Source organism: Athene noctua, chromosome 7, assembly GCF_965140245.1.
Source record: "Athene noctua chromosome 7, bAthNoc1.hap1.1, whole genome shotgun sequence".
Classification (NCBI taxonomy): Eukaryota; Metazoa; Chordata; class Aves; order Strigiformes; family Strigidae; genus Athene; species Athene noctua.
In genome coordinates, this window is record NC_134043.1 from 30,322,840 (window position 1) to 30,341,594 (window position 18,755).

Sequence of the window (18,755 nt, forward strand, 5' to 3'; positions counted from 1 at the left end):
TCTGTTATTTCCCCATCTTGACCTGAATTTGCAATACCTCTTAGCAGGTTTCCATCTTCCCTCCTTTGTTCTTTGTGTTTGGTTTGGGGGTTCTTTCTCCTCACTTCACACCTACTCCTTTGCAATTTTTATGCTCTCTCTCTCATCTTTCTGATTTCCCTGATCAGTACGTGAACGCAATGCATTCAGATTGAAGTCCTGGCGTTTAATTTATTAAATAAGGAGGTGGAAGGTGAAGGTCTGTGGGTGAGCAAAACTAGCTCGCCTAGTCTTAATAAGCATGGAAGCAGATGCTGTCTGCTCTGGGCTGGTCTTATTTGCAGAGCCTGAAATGCTTGAGGGAAAAATTAGGCAATGAAATGCGTCCTCCACTGAGGCCACCAGCACAGGGAGGAGTCTTGTAGTGAGTTGTCTGCTGCTTCAATCTCACTGTTGTAGGCAGACAACTGAGGACATCCTGTTATTGGGACACTCAAGAAAACAAGGATGCTGTTGCTGTAGAGATGAAAAATGCAAGTTCTTGAATCTCACCTAGCCACACTGGGTGTCCTGAGGGGTTGAATGGAGTTATCTGGGGTCCTGCTGAGCTTTCTTTTCAGAAAACAGGATCTGGGTAATGAGGTATGCCTTGTAAATCAGGGAAGGCTATGTGGTACACAGGTGAACTGATATATGTGCAATAGATGATATTTTTGATACATAAAGATTTGTATGGGGAAATAAAAATAAATAATCAAAGTAGAGTTGAGGGAAAGAAGGCAGCCAAGGATGACATGACACTGCTTAAAGCATAATAGGAAGGCAGAAGGGGAGTGTGTGTGTGCTCCAGTGAGACTTGGGCTAACACCAGATCATCATAGTTACTGTGTGGTGCGAGGCCCAGCTGGCAGGTTTCCCCATGCTGTGAGCCATCTAGACCTGTCCTGGCAGTACAGTACACCGTGTGTATTTGAGCTTACTGTGTGCCACCTTGCAGCATGAACCTGTCCTAACATACAGCAGTGATAGAGGCTTGCAGAGGACCAAAAATTACCTGATACATTAAACACTGAGGCTGTTTGGTGTCTTACAACTTGGGTGTAAGCTCAGGAAATCTCTTCTTTCAGTGTTGTCTACTCAACAGGTGAAATTGTGGAGGTAAATGGCAGTTTGCTGGCTGGCCAAGACAGAGTGGAAGAAATCACCTGTTGGCTCCAGAGTGGCTTTAAAAATGGGCTCTGTGATATGAAATGCAACAGTGTAGGGATAGTGCAATAGGGAGTGCAATACTGAACCATTAACTCTGATCCAGCACAGCTCTTACGTATGTTTAAGCTGAAGTCTGAGTAATCCCATTAAAATCAGTAGGGCTAATCACTACTGTGCTATGGGCTTTGGACATACTGAACAAGATTTGGGCTATTTGGGCTGTACTGCCAGAAACTGTAACACCTACTGTCATCCTCTCACCCACTCCCCCCATTTTTTTTTTTTTTTTTGGCAACAACTGTGGGACTTGTGTGGGCATTGGTCTTGCAGGTGTGAAAATGATAAAGGAAAGACAGCTGGCATTTGCCTTCTGGTCCTGCTCCCACTAAAGACCTAGGTAACTAGAAATATGCACATCCCTTTATTCAGCTTCAAGGTCAGATGTGAGTTTCAGAGTACATAAATGTCACCATGTCACAGTAATACGTGTGGCATGGCAGTTAAATATTGTCTTTTTATAGATCAAGAGATAGGCCAGCCAACTATTTGGGCCATTCTCCATGTGTGTAAAAAATTCCAGCTTCAAAATTAAACTTATCCTGTAGATTTGATGATCGGGTTTAGTTTTTGGAGAGATATCAAAAGTCTGAGCATTATTATAAAACCTTCTACAAAAGCTAGACAGTGTAAGTTGTTATTCATAAGTAGATGTGAACAAAGCTGGAAGTGGACAGTTGCATGTGGTTGAAGAGAAACAGTATCACTCATCATGTGGTGAAACAGGAATGTTTGTCTTATTGACTCTAACAAAGCAAAGAATAAAGTTTAAAGCAATGCTTTGTGACTAGGAAAGACTAGAAAGGAAGTAAGAAGGTTGTGTATACACAATATAGTTAAAACATTGTGCTTAGAAAGTTGGAGTAGATCACAACAGCAGTAAATAATTTCATTGTGTGTTCTGTGATTTCTCAGAAAAACATAAACCACAGCTTATAAACAGTCAGAATTGCCACTTGAGTTAGACCCCCTGCTGCTGCTCTGGGGTGATTGAGAGAGTGAGTAGGAATGCAAAGCACAGAGTGTTCCCTCCACTAGAAAAATCTTGATACATTTAAGGTTTCTTCAGCCAGAAGCTGAAGGGGTTGAATCCAAGTGGTCATATTTAATAGCCACTGACAAATCTATTTTTGAGACTTTGTCTAATTCTTTTTAAAATGAATGCCTACTTTTCAGCATACATCACCCTGTGGCAGTGAGTTCCACAACATTTTGGTATTTTTTAAAAAAGGTACTTCCTGTCCCTTTGCCTGCTACCTCATGATCTTGTGGTTCATTGTCCCTATGTTGTGAGGAATGGTCATTGACTCAGCCTTTTCATCACTGATCATGATTTTATTTATTTCTCTATCAAACTGCTTTTTGGCCTTTTTTTTTTTTTTTTTTTTTTTTTTCTGAAGAGTTCCAGTTATTAAGTCTCTTTGTATGATTTAGCAATGATTGAATGCAGTTTCAATTAAACATAATACTTCCTAATGAAGTCATTTGCTCATTAATGCCTTCAATTCACCAGTGGGGGAGTTGAGATTTGTATGGATTTTTTATCAACTATGGAAGGAATATGGAAGGACTTAATGCATAAGGTATATGCAGTATCAGAGTGTGTGAAATCTGAAGCCAAAGAGAATTTTTTCATGCCCAAGGAGGGGTAGCAATGTGACAGTAAACTACAGGTGGATAGAAAACAGAAAAACCTCAGCATTCCTTTTTAAATTAATGGTAAAGGAGGAAGAAAATACTGTTAGTGTACCTGAATTTATCTAAGAAGTAGCCATTTGTAATAGAAATCACATATCTTTGGTATAAATAAAATGGAATCTAGATTTTTTCTGTTTTTGCAGGATGGATGGCAGAGCTAGGGAGGAAGCCCTGAAACCAGAAATACAGGGTGGACAGAAAAGGGAGTGCATGGATGACATTTTGAAAGCAAAAGATATGGTCTGCGTAGCTCCATTATATCGAAGAGGATTTGCATGTTCAAATGACAGGGCTGCAAGATAGTTCGTGTCTCTCAGAGCAGCAGAGCTGGGACTGGAGAACTGAGGAAAAGGAAGGTGCTTAGCAGCACCTAAGTGAACTGGTTGCTATTTTACACAGGACACCACTGGTTGATATAAACCCGAGTGTAACCTGTACTGAACTGATAACCTGAAAATACTACCAATTTACTTTCCTTTGCTCTGGTGTGGATAATAATGGCTGCTATCCTCCCAGCACTTGCCTTCTTTGGGACAGGCAGCCTCACTGCCTCAGGCTGAAGGGGATGGCACCAGGGGCTGCATTAATGGTGCTGTGCCTGCAGTCCACTGAAACACCCAGTTCCTTGAAGTGAATGGTTGCACTCAGCTAATGCAAATGCCTGAAACCTCAGGGAGATGAAAGCAGCAAAATCAGTGTGTCAACATAAAGCATGGTCCATTTAGGTTTAAACATTTCAGTCAATTTCAATTAATCCCGTAGATCATAGCGAAATAGTAATTTTCATCGTTCTTGTATGACATTTATTATTAGCCTGACATTTTTCATCATTATTATACCAAACACCTTTACCTGAAGAAAACAAGATGTTTTGCTCAAGTTGAAGAGAAGTATGTTGGAATTTACAACATTCAGGAAAGTAAGAGAAATTAATTTTCTTCTTTTTATTCCAAATGAAAGCAAATGTGGAAATGCCAGAATTTCCAGTGGCATGCATGTATTGTAGGCATCTTGTGTTTATTATTACTGCTCTGCATGCCTTATTTCTTTTCAGCTCTTGGAGATGTGGCTGGCCTATCTAGATGCTACTGAGCAGGGAGAACCATCCAGCCCATGCAGTGCTGAGCCCTTGCCCTCTTCTGCCCTTTGGGATATCTGTCTTGTTTTCTTCAGGTTCAGTGCCCTTCTTTCAATGATGACAGAAAATCAAATTCTCAGTGAGAGGGGACAACAAAAGCCTCTGTGCTTGGGATTCTGCTGCTGGCAAACCCAGAAGTCAGTCTTTACTAACAGGATCTGGGTTCAGATTTTGGTTGCAGACGAGTCAATCTGACCAGAAATATGCTAGGGTGACCTCTCAGCTCAGACACGGGGCAGCAGTGGGTGCAGTGATCTCTCCCTCTTGGCTCATAGACACTATAGTCAAACCCTCCAAAGGTAACTGTAATTTTAGGAAAATAAGACTTTTAACGCTAAAGGCAGTGAGCAGAATAAAAAATTATATAATGTGTTGTGGATCTGTTCTATCATGTGATGTTGGATCATGAAGTTGGGAAATACAGGGCTAGGGAAATCCATATTCCTTGGATATGGCATTGCTGTAGACTTCAGTGGGAGAAGGAGCTGCCTTCTGCAGTATGTGGAAGACTGAAGGTATTGCCAACAGTAGAAATACTACAAAAGTCACTACTGGTGGTGTTATGCTTCAGATTGCTCAACTATCCCCATCAAAATACTGTCCTTTAAAATTTGCAGAGCATTTACAACTTTCCTTCAATAATGCTTTACAGCTAGTGCTTATGGTGTGTACTAATGTAGCTGACGTGTTGGATAAATCTCAGCCAAGGGAGGGACAGGTAGTTATGATCATCTCCTGAAGCACTGAAGGGAGTCAGGAGCCAGCTTCCTCCCTGGCTGTCCTTGCAGTGGCATACCGGGCCGACACACATAATGAATTTATGTGTGTGGGCACAGCAGCCCATGTGGCTCCGTGGAGTCACGTCTCCTTACCACGAGAAAGTGCATGGAGGGCGGGAGGATGAAGCAGGGAGCACATTAATCTCTTGACTCACCTTCTCATCTGTAAATTCCTTTCTTTGCAGGATGAGAGGGAGTTACAAGAAATAACTCTGAGCCTATGCCATGTTTCTCTGGCGCTTGGACTCCCAAATCAGCCGTGCTTCCTGCACAGTGCCTACACTCTGGCTCTGCTCTCATCTCAGGCACACCGGCCAGAGGAAGCATAGTCAGAAGCTGAGCTTCCTGTGGCTGCACTGCTCATCATCTATTAAATTAAATTATTGGCCTCTGTGGCCCCAGAAGGACATGACTTTCAAGGCAGTATGAACAGAGGGACAAGTGCTTGGTAGTTCTGATGGTGATGAGGTTGACTGTTTGTTATCTGGGAGTGACAGACCTGTCACGCCAGCCTGGCCATCCTGTTCTTGGATGGTGGTGGCAGCGTGTAAAGAAGGCAGTGTGCACAGTGAGGTTCCTTCAGCATCATTAGCTTGCCACACGGGAAAGCAAGGGGGGGATTCATGTCCCAGTGGTACATGTCTGTGAAAGGGGTACCTGCAAGTGAACCAGGTCTTTAAACTTTCTTTGATCTCATCAATGATCTCATCAATGCAGGCACAGCAGAGCCAACATAACAATTCATTTCATCCTGACAGATAAGCCTATGTGTTATTTGTGTGCTTGACACAGAGCACAACTGTGCTAGATACTCAGGGTTAAAAACCAGCATAGGTCTAACTTCCACCAAATGGGAATTTGGCCCAGACATTTCAGATTTTGCTGTCATGGTCTTTATTAAAAAACTTCCTTAATTCTCTAAGTGCTGTCAGAGTCCAGGCCTCTTCCAGAAAAGCCCTCTCTGGCATTGCCACTGCTTTTGTGCCAAGAACATCGTGAGGTTACACCGATTCACACCTGTAGTGACTCAGTGATGGGTCAGGCCCCATGGCTGTATCCAGGTGCCAGCAAACTGCTCAACATCTGATGCCAGTTGGCAGAGCCTCACTGAATACCTCAATCACACTGGGCCAATGATGTCTTTACAGGCATCGTGCCACCATGACGAGTAGCAGCACTTTCAAACTTCAGGTCATGAATTCCTGTCTTTTTGTTTTTCAGGCAGCTGTTTCAAAAGAAAAGAAAAGACAAGAAAGAGCTGATATTATCACCATGTTCTTATGCTGTACACCTCGTAATACAGCAACTGAATGTTTAATTGTCCATTTAGTTCAAAGTGTACCATCTTGGAGTCCAATTTTAAAATTTTTTATTGCTAGTTATATCTCAAGGAAATGTCTTCCTCTGCTCTGGATTCATCAGGATCGCTTGCATAATTGTCTGTGTAAACATCTTGCATGTCTCTCTGTGATACCAGTGCTCCCCAAGCTCCCAACCCCCCTCCTTGTGTTCCCCACTCTGCTGTCCAGAGAGGAGTTACACAGCTTCAGCTTCTCCAGGTCTGCCTAAGAGACACGAGCTTAGTTCCTGGCCCTGGTTGTTGTTGGTAGATGTGGATGGCGGTGGAGGGTGGAGCTGTTTCCCTCCTAGCTCCTATCTGTTTCACTTCATTGTGGTATGCTCTCCATCCAGAACCTCATGGCTTCCCACATCTCTGAAGATTCATTTTGGTAGAGACGCTGATAAAGTGAGGTCTGTGGCGTGCATTTTTGGATGGCATGTGAGTGAATTTCCTGTATGGGAATGAGGGTGTGGAAGATAAGAAGGAAGATGGGAGAAAAATGCCAGTGTGTGCAGAATGCCATTTTGCAAGGTTGTAATTGGTGATCTCAGATATCTCAGACATGGCAGGGATATTCATACAATATGCTTCCAGATTAAAGTGCCCTGCTCTGATGTTTCCCTCATGGGCAGCAGACTTAATTACACTTCAAAACCTTTAGAGTGGCATATGTTTGGTCTGTTGGCCCCAACACCAGAAGGACTGCCTGCAGGGACAAGAGAGATCTTTTACTCTCCTTGGTGCTCTGTGATTGACGGGAGCTGGCTCAGCCCACTGTGTAACTACTGGTGGCCCGGGGGATGCAGGAGTGTTGGGGGAGCTTCCAACAGCAGATAGCCTTCTCCTCTGTCAAGGTACCTCCTTTAATTTTCTAGGGCAGCTCTCTGCTGAAGTACACAAGAGAATCACAGTATCACTCAAAATGGATGCCTTTGACTCTGCAGGTCTCAGCAGTCCTCTGTACTGGTAGCTATCTGGCCCGAACTCCCATGCTAAACAATGAGCTTTTGCATTTTGACCCAAAAATGCTGTGTACACTCATGGGCTGTGACCAACTATGCTGAGGAAAGCTCAGGAAAGTCAAGTCTCCTTCAAGAAGACCGACAGCTGTGTACTTTGCCTAGCACTGCCATCCTCTTTGGGAACATCTGTTTTTTGACCACTGCTATAATTAATAAATGTAGTCCAAATGTAGTACCGTGTCCTTGTTGAAGAGGTTAGAGATAAAGCTGTTCCTGGGTGAGAGTCACAGGTCGACTTTGGAGACTAAAGAGCAAGGTAATCAATTACCACAAGCCTGCCTGTAGGCCTTTGTAAAGCTGGCTGCTTTCCATAGTAGAAATAATGGCAATGTCCTTTGCCAGGTAATTTTCCAAATGATTATTTTAAATAATATGTTGCTGTGATCCAGCAAAAGAGTTTTGAGATTTATTAGAGCATTTGTCACTGAGAGGAAAAGCAGCCGGTGAACTCTGTGGGCTGGCAGTAAGCAGCATGGGGCAAGTGGCACATAAAATACTGAAGTCTCTAATTACTCAGGTCCACTCTGTGTTTGCAGAAAGGGGAGACAGGGACATACATCTCACCCCTCAGTGCTGTCTGCCAGCATCACAGGTCACCAAGCAGATGGTACCAGAGCTGTTCTGAGGTGGCAGGAGACATGGAGGGGGTGGTTGTGATAGATTGCTCCTCTCTCTTCCCTGGGCAGGTCTGCACAAAAAGCAAAGGAGGTTGTCTGGTCCTAGATCCATTGCCCCTTCCTGTGGTAAAGGCTGAGACAGAGCCCCGCTTGAACAGCCTGGCTTGAAACTGAAGACTGTGGCTTTGCATAAAAACCAGTTCAACTAAGCCCTGGAGAATGTGCTCTTAATGGGTGCTTCAGGTTACTCTGGCCATGTGCCTGCTTTTATTCTATTTTATTTCTTAAAGGAGGAATTATGATATCATAAACCTAGTGTACTTTTGTCACTTCTTGCCTGTTTCTTGCATTTTGGAGCAGAAGGGGGAAATCTGCAGTTGGTTCAGGACTGACAGGTATCTTATAAACTAATGTCTTGACTCGTTTTCACATTAAAATAGCCTTTTGTGGCTTTGTCAGTGTTGAGAAGGTGCTTTTCTAGTGGTTTTTGTCAGATAGCGCTGCCAGGGTGGAGTAAAAGAGCCTCAGTGAAACAGAATCAGTCTTGTGGTTTGAGAAGAGAAAATATCACGTACTCATAGAAACACATAGCAAAAAAGTGCATGTCTGCATAATAATAATAATAATAGCATTTTCTCCCTCTTCTTCCTCCAGGTTATCTTGCACCCAGAAACCTTCCTAGTGCAGGCTTCTTCCCGTTCCTGCAAACCGTGCTGTGTGATTCAGATGCCAGATGTAAAGGCACACCATACATATCAGAAGATCTGCTGCCAAGACTTAATGACATCTCATCTCTCAGACTGTAAGGGAATCTGAATATATCTGGGTGTTGCAAGCTGTAAAGCAAAACTTTCTTTGAGGCGGAGGAAGCAGACATGCACATCTATATGTGCAAGTGTGTCCACAGCAGATATATCTCAGATATCTGTTATAACACATATAGTCTCCGATTCACATTCTCATTTCTAAGTGTTCAGATGAGTTCCAACATGGGACACTTTAAAAATGTATATATACTAGAGACAGTAATGTGTCAGTTGATCCAGGCTTGATAGTAGAAGAGAATTTTACTCCCTGAGCAAAATGCTTCTGCTCACCCAGATCAGATCAAAGAAACTTTTTTGCGTGATTGTGGGTCAGGTCCTGCAGGGTGTCAATGGATAAGACTTGCACCAAGAGCAGCCCAGTGCTCATCTGCCACTGTGGCGATCGTTTCAGGACACTGTGTGGAAGTGGCAAATGTTCTCCAAAAGCTCTAGTTTGACATACTTTGACAAAGTCTAGTTCTGGACTTTCAGCTCTTTCAGTAGATCCTCCAGGTGCCAACCAGAATGGCTGTCCTCTCTGCAAATCATCAAACAGATTGTATAACAGATGAAAATGAAGAGGCATTTTTTTTCCCACTAAAACATTTAGATTTGCAGCATGGAGCTGGCTGGGCATGGTTTATTGGAATGTCAGTTTGTTGAAATTATAAAATGTTCAGTGAAGGCATTTCAATTTCATTGATGCTCCAGTTGAAGCCATGTAGCATTTGCTCTGAGACATGCCAGCCAGGGTTGCTTCTACATCTTGGCTGACCAGTTCTGGCACACCATCACAGAACATGCTACTCTGTGGCCTGGCTGGTTAATGGAGAGCTGAAAATCTGGGTGTCTTGTTGACAAGGTCCCTGGTTGTTCATCTTTGCTTTCAGGTGAGAGGCTGCTCCATAGTGGCTATGTCAGAGCCTCAAAATCCCCCTTGGCCTGAGTTTGAGAGTCTGAAGAGCTAAGGCGGGCCCATGCTTTCCACCAGAGAGTCCAGCAGGGAGGATGGGGGATTCAGGGTTTGGTGTCAAGAGGGCTCAAGAGCCCTCCTTAGTCATTGCAGAGGGACTGGCATTTCCCAGGCCAAGTCAGTGGCCAGGATCTCTCCATTGGCTAGAATGCATCTGGATGACTAAATATGTGGATGACTGAAGTTACACAAGGTGAATCCTAATCAAATTCAAGGTCACACAGCAGAAGAGGGCAGTGTCACAGAGACTGAATGCCTAGATTCACAGCTCTTCACACGTTTCCTCAGTGTCATTGTTTTTCCCTGGGCATGTTAAACAATGGTTAATTTGGGGTATTGAAATGAAGAAATGGGAACTTCTAGCTCCAAAGCTGGAGGCCTTCCATGGGTTTCAATAGTGACAAATCCTATTTGTTTTCTGTTTTTGGTTTCTGTACAGCTGTTTAGGAAATAACCGTTTTTTCCTGCCAACTGAAAATCAAAGGATTTGGCCAAACTATAGCTCAAGTCACATGAATCATTAATAAGCATCTCGACCACTACTGATGCTGAAATTTGGCTGTGTGAAGTATCACACAACTATATGGGTATATATACCTACCCTTGTGTGGTCAATGCCAGCTTTAGAAATATATTTTATTCTACAAGAAAAACCACTCAACTATTAAGAAGTCACAGCAAACCTAGCAGGATACAGCAGAGTATAAAACCTCAGCAGAGGGTTGACTGGGTAGGGGAAAGCTCAAGAAGCCAACATGAATAGATGCAGCTCTGTCCCAGGAGCAGAATCACCATGGGTGAGTTTGTCATAAAGGCAAAGTATTTGAGCTGTGGCCCTTCACTGTCTGGACATATTATTGCATAATATTCTAGAGTTTGCAATATTCAGCTAACCCAGAGTGGTTTTTTTCCTCCTCTCATGGTACAGCTCACTAAAGCTCTTATTAAACTGTTTTATAACTTGCCCTAAGACTGTGTCTTACCAGTGGCCAGCAGAGAAAGTGATCAAGTTTCTCATCTTTGATTCTGTTCCTTAGAAGCATTTACCAAGGTGTGCAAGACGGTCACTTGAGATTTCCCTTAATAAAAGGGAACTACATACAAAAACTGAACTCAACACCAACATCTTCCACCCTTTCTTTTCACCTGTAGTGAAATGTTTGGGAAGGGTGAAGTAAGGTCCTGATGTCTTGAAGGATTTCTTGGTAGGGGCATGCAACCTACTGTTATAGCTTAGAGTTGCTCCAGCTAACATCAAGGCCTCTCTGCTCAGTCCAAGTGCCATTAACAGTGCCATGAAGTACGACATGTTTCTTCTGCTGAGCATTATGTTGTTGGAGGACAGAACAGGACTTGATACAATGATGCCTTCTTTTCAGAAGTGGGAATTTGTTTAAGATTTGACCAAGTACATATGTCAAGCCTTGCCTTTTCCTTGGTGTCCCTGCAAAGCAGGCAGGAATCTGGTTCCCTCTGTCTGTTTCATGTCCAAGAGCACTGCAGTGTGCTTCCCCAAAATACATGACAGGCCTCTAGAAGGAACCAGAATTTTGCACAACCCAGATTTCAGCACACCTGCTGTGAAATCCAGCTGTAGACCCATTCTGAACCATGCAGTAAAGTGTAAGCTCAATCATAAGAAACAATGTGAGTTCTTCCAGCTGTCTTCTTTATTTTTTAAATCCTTTTTTCTTTTTCATCTTGCTTTTCTTCCTTCCCCCAGTAAGCAGAGGAGCTCATCCAGTGTGGCCAAGGACAACCATCCATCACCACGGAGTGCAGAGGTTCCTAAAAGCAGAAACGCTTCACTGGGTAGGTTATTCGCTGCTCTGCAAAGTTCTGGTCTTTAAAGGCTGATCTTCCGAAGCTCTCTGGACAGAGATGCAATTCTTAGAGCTCTGCTAAAATGATTTATGTGTTCTATACAGGCACGTGACCATGGCCATCACATTAGTGTAAATTCTTGGGAATAATTACAAGTAACTAACTGTAGAAAAGACTTTTGGAAATTGGCCAAGAAACCAGGATTAAATTGTTGCGCTTCACAGGAGCAATGAGAGATCACAGACTGTTTGGACATTAATTAAAGACCTGGCTATTTATGGAATATTGCCCTTTTACTGCCCACAAATTGTCCATAAACAGCTTATGATTTTTTTCAAATGTATTTTTTATTCACAGTTATCCAGCAAATAAGTCTTCTTCTGTGCCACAGTGAATATTTATTGTTGGTGATGTTCTCCTCTGATGTGATTCTCTTTCCTGAAGGAACTTTCAGACTTAAATTTTCCATAAAATCATCACAATTATTATTTATTGATGGTAATGGCTAGTACTGTCCGCAAGCCATCATGATGGATAGTCCTTTCTCCAGGGAGCTCACGGTCAAATGAATGATTACAGATTTGCATTCTGTGACTGTTCTGCCCCAGCCGTTCACTGTTCCAATTAGCATTCCTGCCAATGCACTCACTCTTTGGTGTACAGGCAGAAAAAGGCAGAACACAAAAGGGACTGAACACAGAGGCATGGGGAAAACTAATTCATCGGCGAACAGTTTTGGGAACTATCAACTCATGTTGATGGCTACAGATGGTCAAGGAGGAACTCAGTTCTATATCTTATTTAAAAAAATAAAATAAAAATCATAGGTCATAGCTTCTGCTGGTGTAAACTGTCATAGTTCCTTTGGTTTCAGTGAGCTCTGTTGTTTTCAGAGTGCAGCGCAGTGCAAGTGTTGGCTTTGGTGTGTGTCAGCTGGGGACCTGGCAGCATGCCACCATGGATATCGGGCAGCAGTGCTCCAAATCTGTCAGAGCTGTTTCTGAATAACGAGTACCACCCACTGGTGCCAAAGACACCTGGAGAGTTCTCCCTTACAGGGCTATCAGCTTGAGCTGATGTGGGCTTCCTTGTAAGGCTACCCATCTCTCTTCCTGCATGGGGGAGCTGCAGGACTGGAGAAAAGATGTGGAAATTAATGTCGAACTGCAAACTGATAGTTAAATGCCTTTAATTTTAAAAAGTTACAGAAGGAAATAATGTAATCCAGGGTTTAATTACATCAGAAAAATCCTTAAGCAAATAATTACAGGATGCCATTGGCTGTACCTTTGGAAACAAATTAATAATGATGGCATGCCCAAAGCTGTAGTCGGCTATCCTGTGTCATGGTTTGATGTAGCAAAGAGGTTAAAAGACATTAAGTAAAATACAGCGTTTCAAACTGTATTGCAGCATTTGGGGATTTGGTATCTCATGGAGAAAATACCCTTCGGAATATTTCATCACCATCCAACTTGACTTCCAGCATCAACAAGTTCAACAAAATCCTCAATTTTGGGAAGGTAAGTCTATATTTGCATAATAGCCGACCGTGACCATTTAAGTATTGTCATATTTAAGGAGTCAGAAGCTCAAAGTACCGACATACAGTTTTTATTGCTTTTGGATCTCCCCTATTATGTGAATGTGCTTTATTTTGGGAAGAGGAAGACAGTTATTGTGGGTGGACTTTTAAGCTTTGTGGAAAGTTTATTATCCTCTAAGCAGAAACCAGATAAACCAAACACCTTGGGACATAATACTATGAATTACCAGATATAGTTGCACACAATACCCTGAGATATTTTGCTCAAAATTTGTGTGAGTTAAAGTGTTTAGAGTGTGTTTTCTTTCATGTGAAATTAAAGATATGATGTCACAGGCTTTGCCATTCAGTTTGTTACTCGCCTACAATACTCCTGCAGTGGCATCAGGGGCACTCTGTGTTTATTATGTAGGTATTGACTACATACAGGGAGAACTCCTTTGTATCAGAAACTACGTACCATGTAATGACACCAGTATGCTTATGTTTTTGTATTAAGGCCTACAAACACGCACACATTTCTGTTTATCTATGTGAGAAGTCTGAGGGATTTCAGTGACACTGTTCACCTGCTAGAATTCTGTATGTGTTTAAGTGCTTGTAATGACAATGCTTTTCAGATGTCACTATTCTACCCCTTAAAAAAAGTCTTATCACTGCGTTTAAAACCATCCCAGAGTGTTGCTTTAAAGCTACCTTTAACATTACATCTTACTTTTAGAGCCAGACCCAATATTCAACTGCAGCAAATCTCAAAGTCATTCTGTGTGAGGTCATGTTGCGATACATAGCACATCTCAATCTCACTGAAGAGAAGATGGCAGCCAATATCCACCAGACATTCTGCTTTACTGACTCATCACTTTTAGAGTCATTTACCCAAGAGTTCAGAAATCAGCTCTCTCAGGTAAGTGCCTGGGACCTTTCCTAATATCTGCAGCTGGTAGCTGTGTTAGTTCACACACATTACTGCAGTGTTTGGGAGATAGAACGTGATGCCACCTGGCTAGGAGTTGCTTATCTCTATACCAAAGTGCATAAAGTGCATGATTAGGCCAAGCTAACTTTTGTGAATGGGCTTAGCCCAAAGACCTTAGAGTTGAGTACACAACTCAGAAAGGCAAGGACATCCAGCCATCCAACAGTGGTCACTAAGGGTTCTCACCGTGCCTGGCTCTTGTTTCTCCTCTTTATTTGCCCTGCTGCAGTGACAGGTAGATAGAGAAATGTGAAGATATGGTGTAAATAAGAATATTTAAAGCTAGGGGAGGCAATAAATTTAATCATGTATTACCTCAGCCGTATAACTTTGTCCAGTAGCTCCTGCATCTGATCCAACAATTCATGTTTGAAGCAGTACCTGTCTTTGGGAAAGCTATGTAATTAAAGCAAATGAATCCTTTAAAGGTATTGCCTTCTTTTTTTGCCAGGGTGAGAACTGATATTAATTTTTCTTGTATTCCTAGTCTTTGGACTGTTTGGGACATTGTGAATCGTAGGGCTTGTCTAAACAGAGAATTTATTGTACAATCTGGGGTGTGAAGGTATAGCACAGTCACTCTCTTGGTTATTGCCTGTCACTAGAGTCCTTTGAATGTATTGTTTGTAGAGTTGTGTACAAGTGCAGTGCAAGCTGGAAAACATAAAAAGACCCACCAAAAGCAAGGGTTCTTGTGCTTAAATAATTTCTTGCATTGTTATTTGTTAAGGTGCAACACAACCCACAGTACCAGGCAGCATTCGTCAATGAAATGGTCGCATTTCTAAAGCTCATCTCCCAAGTGCAGAATGACACCTCCCTGTGGCATCTCCTTTTGCTGGCCCCAGATGTCTTTCAGGGCAGCATGCAACTGCAAGACATAATTGATTTCCTTCAGAATCCAAGCAGGTAAAAATACAGAAAATGCCAGGAGAGGCACTGCAAGTTGGTGGGTTTGTGTATTGAACTCCAAGGACATCACCTCTCATCTTGAATAAAGGTTGTTAGCTTCAAAGTATGATTTATTTGGGCAATGATATGGCTCCATACTAAAGCATCTCTGAAGTTCTCAATGGACAGTGAGCATTGTTTGAATTTTCAGTGACTCGTGTCAGTTTTTAAATGGAAGATTGGCATGAACTCTTAGTTTTCTTTCAGCCCATGTGCAGATAGAAAAGGTGGTGAGTAACAGCCACTGCCTTTGGTTGAAGAAAGGCCCTCCTGTCTGGATAGTTGTTCTGCTAGAGAAAGCAGCTGTCTCCTTCTTTCTGGAAAAGCACAGAGCCAAATTAAAGTTGCTCTGGAACACCTCAAGCATTTTTAGGGGAACCATAATAATTTTTTTTTGTAACTGATTACCTGATTTACTGCTGTTTTATCTTTCAAGATAAAGCAGAGAAGAGAGGGAGCCTACTTTTTAGCATATGAGGCTTTGAATATGTTTGGCTTTAAGATGGAAGTACCAGTTACATTCTTGCTCAATGGTTATATGAAAAACAGAGATGGCTTAACTGCATTAACTGTGATGGCTTAACTGCATTAACTGTGCTGAAATATTTGATTCTGTATGCAGCTAGGACAATAAAAACTTCTAAAATGGGCTTAGCCTTGAAATCCTTTTCCTGGTCGACAGTTGGGCTAAACTGTCACTGATCTTTAGAAGTCTTGAGTTACTCAAGGAGTTAGGGGACTCCTTCAAATCATCTACTGTGTATATGACTGACACTGCTACAAATTATTCTGAATACTCCACTTGTTACAGCACATGGAGAACAGCAAGAAACTGCGTGTCTTCAGACCTTTTTTTTTGTTGTTGTTGGATATATGAGCAACTAGGTATGATGCCAAAACAGATTGTGGAAACTTTGCCACTTTGTTTACACCCAGACTTAGAGGGACTCACTTTTCACCACCGGCATGCTGCCAAGGCACTTAAAAACCTGTACATTTAATATCCAGGTAATTTGCCATACTGCATTGTGAGAACTATTTGTAAGTTTTAATGTCCTTATCCTTAAAGGAGTCAGTAGCAGTGTGGCAAGAATTTTAATTTTATTCAGAGATGTTTTATCCAAGCTGCTGTTTCAGTCACAGGATTATTGCATTTGTTTGCATTTACTGGCTTTCAGAATTGAGCCTGAGAACTAGCACTGTTTGAGTGCCCAGGAAGAATTAATATTTACTGTGCTGCTCTGCTTTGCTCTACAGCTGCAGAGCTGGGCAAAGTTATCATAGGCACAACAAAGAGGCACATAGAATTTCATCACCAGAACTGTGCAGTGCTTTTATGCCTAGCATCTGGCAGTGTAAGTGCATGAGTAAAGAATTATTGCAAAGAGATTGCACAAATAGTATTTTTAATGATGCTTGCAAAAGCCCGTCTTAGCGAGCCTGGCCATGTCTTTTACTTAGGCAGTACTGACCTCCTAAAGAAATGCTGTACAGAGAATTTTTTTGTAGTATAAATATGAAGATACAGAAGAAAAGAACTTTTACTTATTGTGACATTTGTATCAACCACGTGATAAACACCACCACTGTGCAACAGTAACTTCAGTCATGAATTCTATAGAAAGTTTAGGAGCAAATCTTATTACCCTCACAAACCTGGTTTACAGACTGAATTCGCAAATGCTCCTGTTTGTTGCTTTAAGTTAGTTTTTCAGATAAGCATGGAAGCTGAACTTTTTCTCTAAAGCTGATGTCTGCAAAAGCCCTGCAAGACTGAAATAAGTGGGCAATAACAACACTTGTTTCCATTTTTGCTACCTTCTGATCTGTATGATATCCCTCCACTTTTGTTAAGCCTATGCTTCCCTCCTCCTTGGCTCTGCCATTGCCCAACTAAATAAGTCATAACTGCAGTTTCTTCCCTCTCTTCACCCTCTGACTCTTACTAACAAGCACCTCTGCAGAATGGAAATGGTGAGCACCAAGTCCATGAAACCTGCATGGAGACATTATGTTAAATGAGGAGAAAAGATATCCCTGGTGCTCTGTTCTCACTAGCAGTCTGTTCCCAAAAATCAGTATGTATTTATTCATGCAACTGAAATCAGCTCAGCTAGGTTCTTTGTGTATCACCTGCAGAACTTCAGGCAGGCAAGAGATTGTGCATTTCACGGTGACCCTATGCCTACAGTGAAGAGCTGCTCTTTATACAGGAATAGCAAAAGTGACTAATAATCCCTGTGAAGTTTTCAGTAACCTGCACACATTGAAGAGACAGTCTTTTAAATGACTTTGTCCATGATACGATATGCCTGATTATCAGCTTGTTCTTTCCTAAGACTGAAAAACATTCCTTGCTTTCCTGTCAGCCTGATTATTACAGTATAAAAGAGGAAAGAAGAAGAATTGGAAATGGTGACAGTTATTTGTGATTGCTTCTTCCTTCCACAGATGTCATCCTCTAGGGATCCCTGCTGTCCCTGGAGTCTTCTCTACTTGCTTCTTGGTTTCTTTTAGGAGGTGATTCACTGCAGCACTGAATCTCTAGGCTGGCATATCACCTGAGTATTTTCTAAGATCTATTGTGAGGATTTCAGTGGTCTATAGATTTTAAATAATCCTTTAAATAAATACACCTAATGAGTGCAACACATATGTTTGTGCTAATATACCACCATGGCTTTTCCATCAAAGCCCTTTGTATTTGTATTTTGTGCATGATCAAACAAATAATTAAAAGCAGGGGCAATGTCTTGTCTGTCAGACATTCTAAGAATGATAGGCTGTACTCCAGCTGTTTCCTATTTGAACACTTGTTTTATTTCTTCTCATAAACCTGTAGCCACAATTTATTTTCTTTGGTTTGTGTTTTTTTTTTTTTGTTTTGTTTTGTTTTGTTTTTTTTTTTTGTTTTGTTTTGTTTTTTTTTTTTCCCCTTTAGTGTTGTGCTGGCAGCTTGGAATGTCTCTGCATCACTTGTGACTGATGACAGATTCAAAACTGTTCAGAATGGGGTTACAGATCCTCCATACTCCCTGAACTGCTTGGAGCAAGGTAAGACTCCTCCATATAGTCATATCTCTGCTGAAAACCTGTGGTGCTGAGGAGAAGCAAACTGCAGGCTAATAAGTAACTATACAGATTGCATACCGTTCAGGGCTCAGCATAATGAATTCTTCTTTCAACTTTTTACAAATGTGAATAAAATATCTCATTTCAAATGGAGAAGTAAAAAAGCTTGGTTTTGTCAGTAGACAATGAATTAACATGAGTTTGCAGTCTCGGTGGGAATGGGGAGTGGTAATTTTTTACCTTGATTTTTGGGGGGGGTCAAAATGTGCCTCTAGTTGTGGGCTCTGTCAAACTTGCCTCAGTATGTCAAGGTAGGGGCTGGGGCTGAGCTGCACAACAAGCTGTATACATCAAGATTAGCCATTCCTCTAAACCCCTGTCAGCTTGCAGCGGAGAAAGAGTCCTCGACATCCACCTCTAACTGAGGTTATGTGAACGAGCATGAAGGTACAGCATCTAAATGCTACAAGGGACGGATTGGTAAATGCCATCCATTCTCTACTTTTTGTTGGTGGAGATTGTGGAAGTTGGGGTGGCTAAGAAGAAAGTAGATTAATGCAGTACAAGTAGGGAAAACATGGAGATGTGGCTAGTGAGAGGACTGGACACATGGGGATATCAAGATGATGATAAATGGCTATGGGAGACATAAATGATGCTGCAGTCAAAGCCTGCATGTGGGTAGTAAAAAAGCATTCCCAAATGAAGGGAAAGAAACAATAATAAATATTAGGCCATCTTGTGCTGCATCACTGATGGCAAA

The 18,755-nt window shown here is 42.0% G+C and overlaps 1 protein-coding gene across 1 annotated transcript in view; it reads left to right on the top strand.

Annotated features, from left to right (window-relative positions):
* Positions 1-18,755, top strand: part of ABCA12 (ATP binding cassette subfamily A member 12) — an 86,887-nt gene that overhangs the window by 10,651 nt on the left and 57,481 nt on the right. Inside the window, exons 3-8 of the mRNA XM_074910168.1 lie at positions 8,496-8,643; positions 11,344-11,432; positions 12,858-12,967; positions 13,712-13,897; positions 14,700-14,878; positions 17,862-17,974. Of these exons, the coding sequence (XP_074766269.1) occupies positions 8,496-8,643; positions 11,344-11,432; positions 12,858-12,967; positions 13,712-13,897; positions 14,700-14,878; positions 17,862-17,974 (825 nt within the window). The remainder of the gene's footprint in view (positions 1-8,495; positions 8,644-11,343; positions 11,433-12,857; positions 12,968-13,711; positions 13,898-14,699; positions 14,879-17,861; positions 17,975-18,755) is intronic.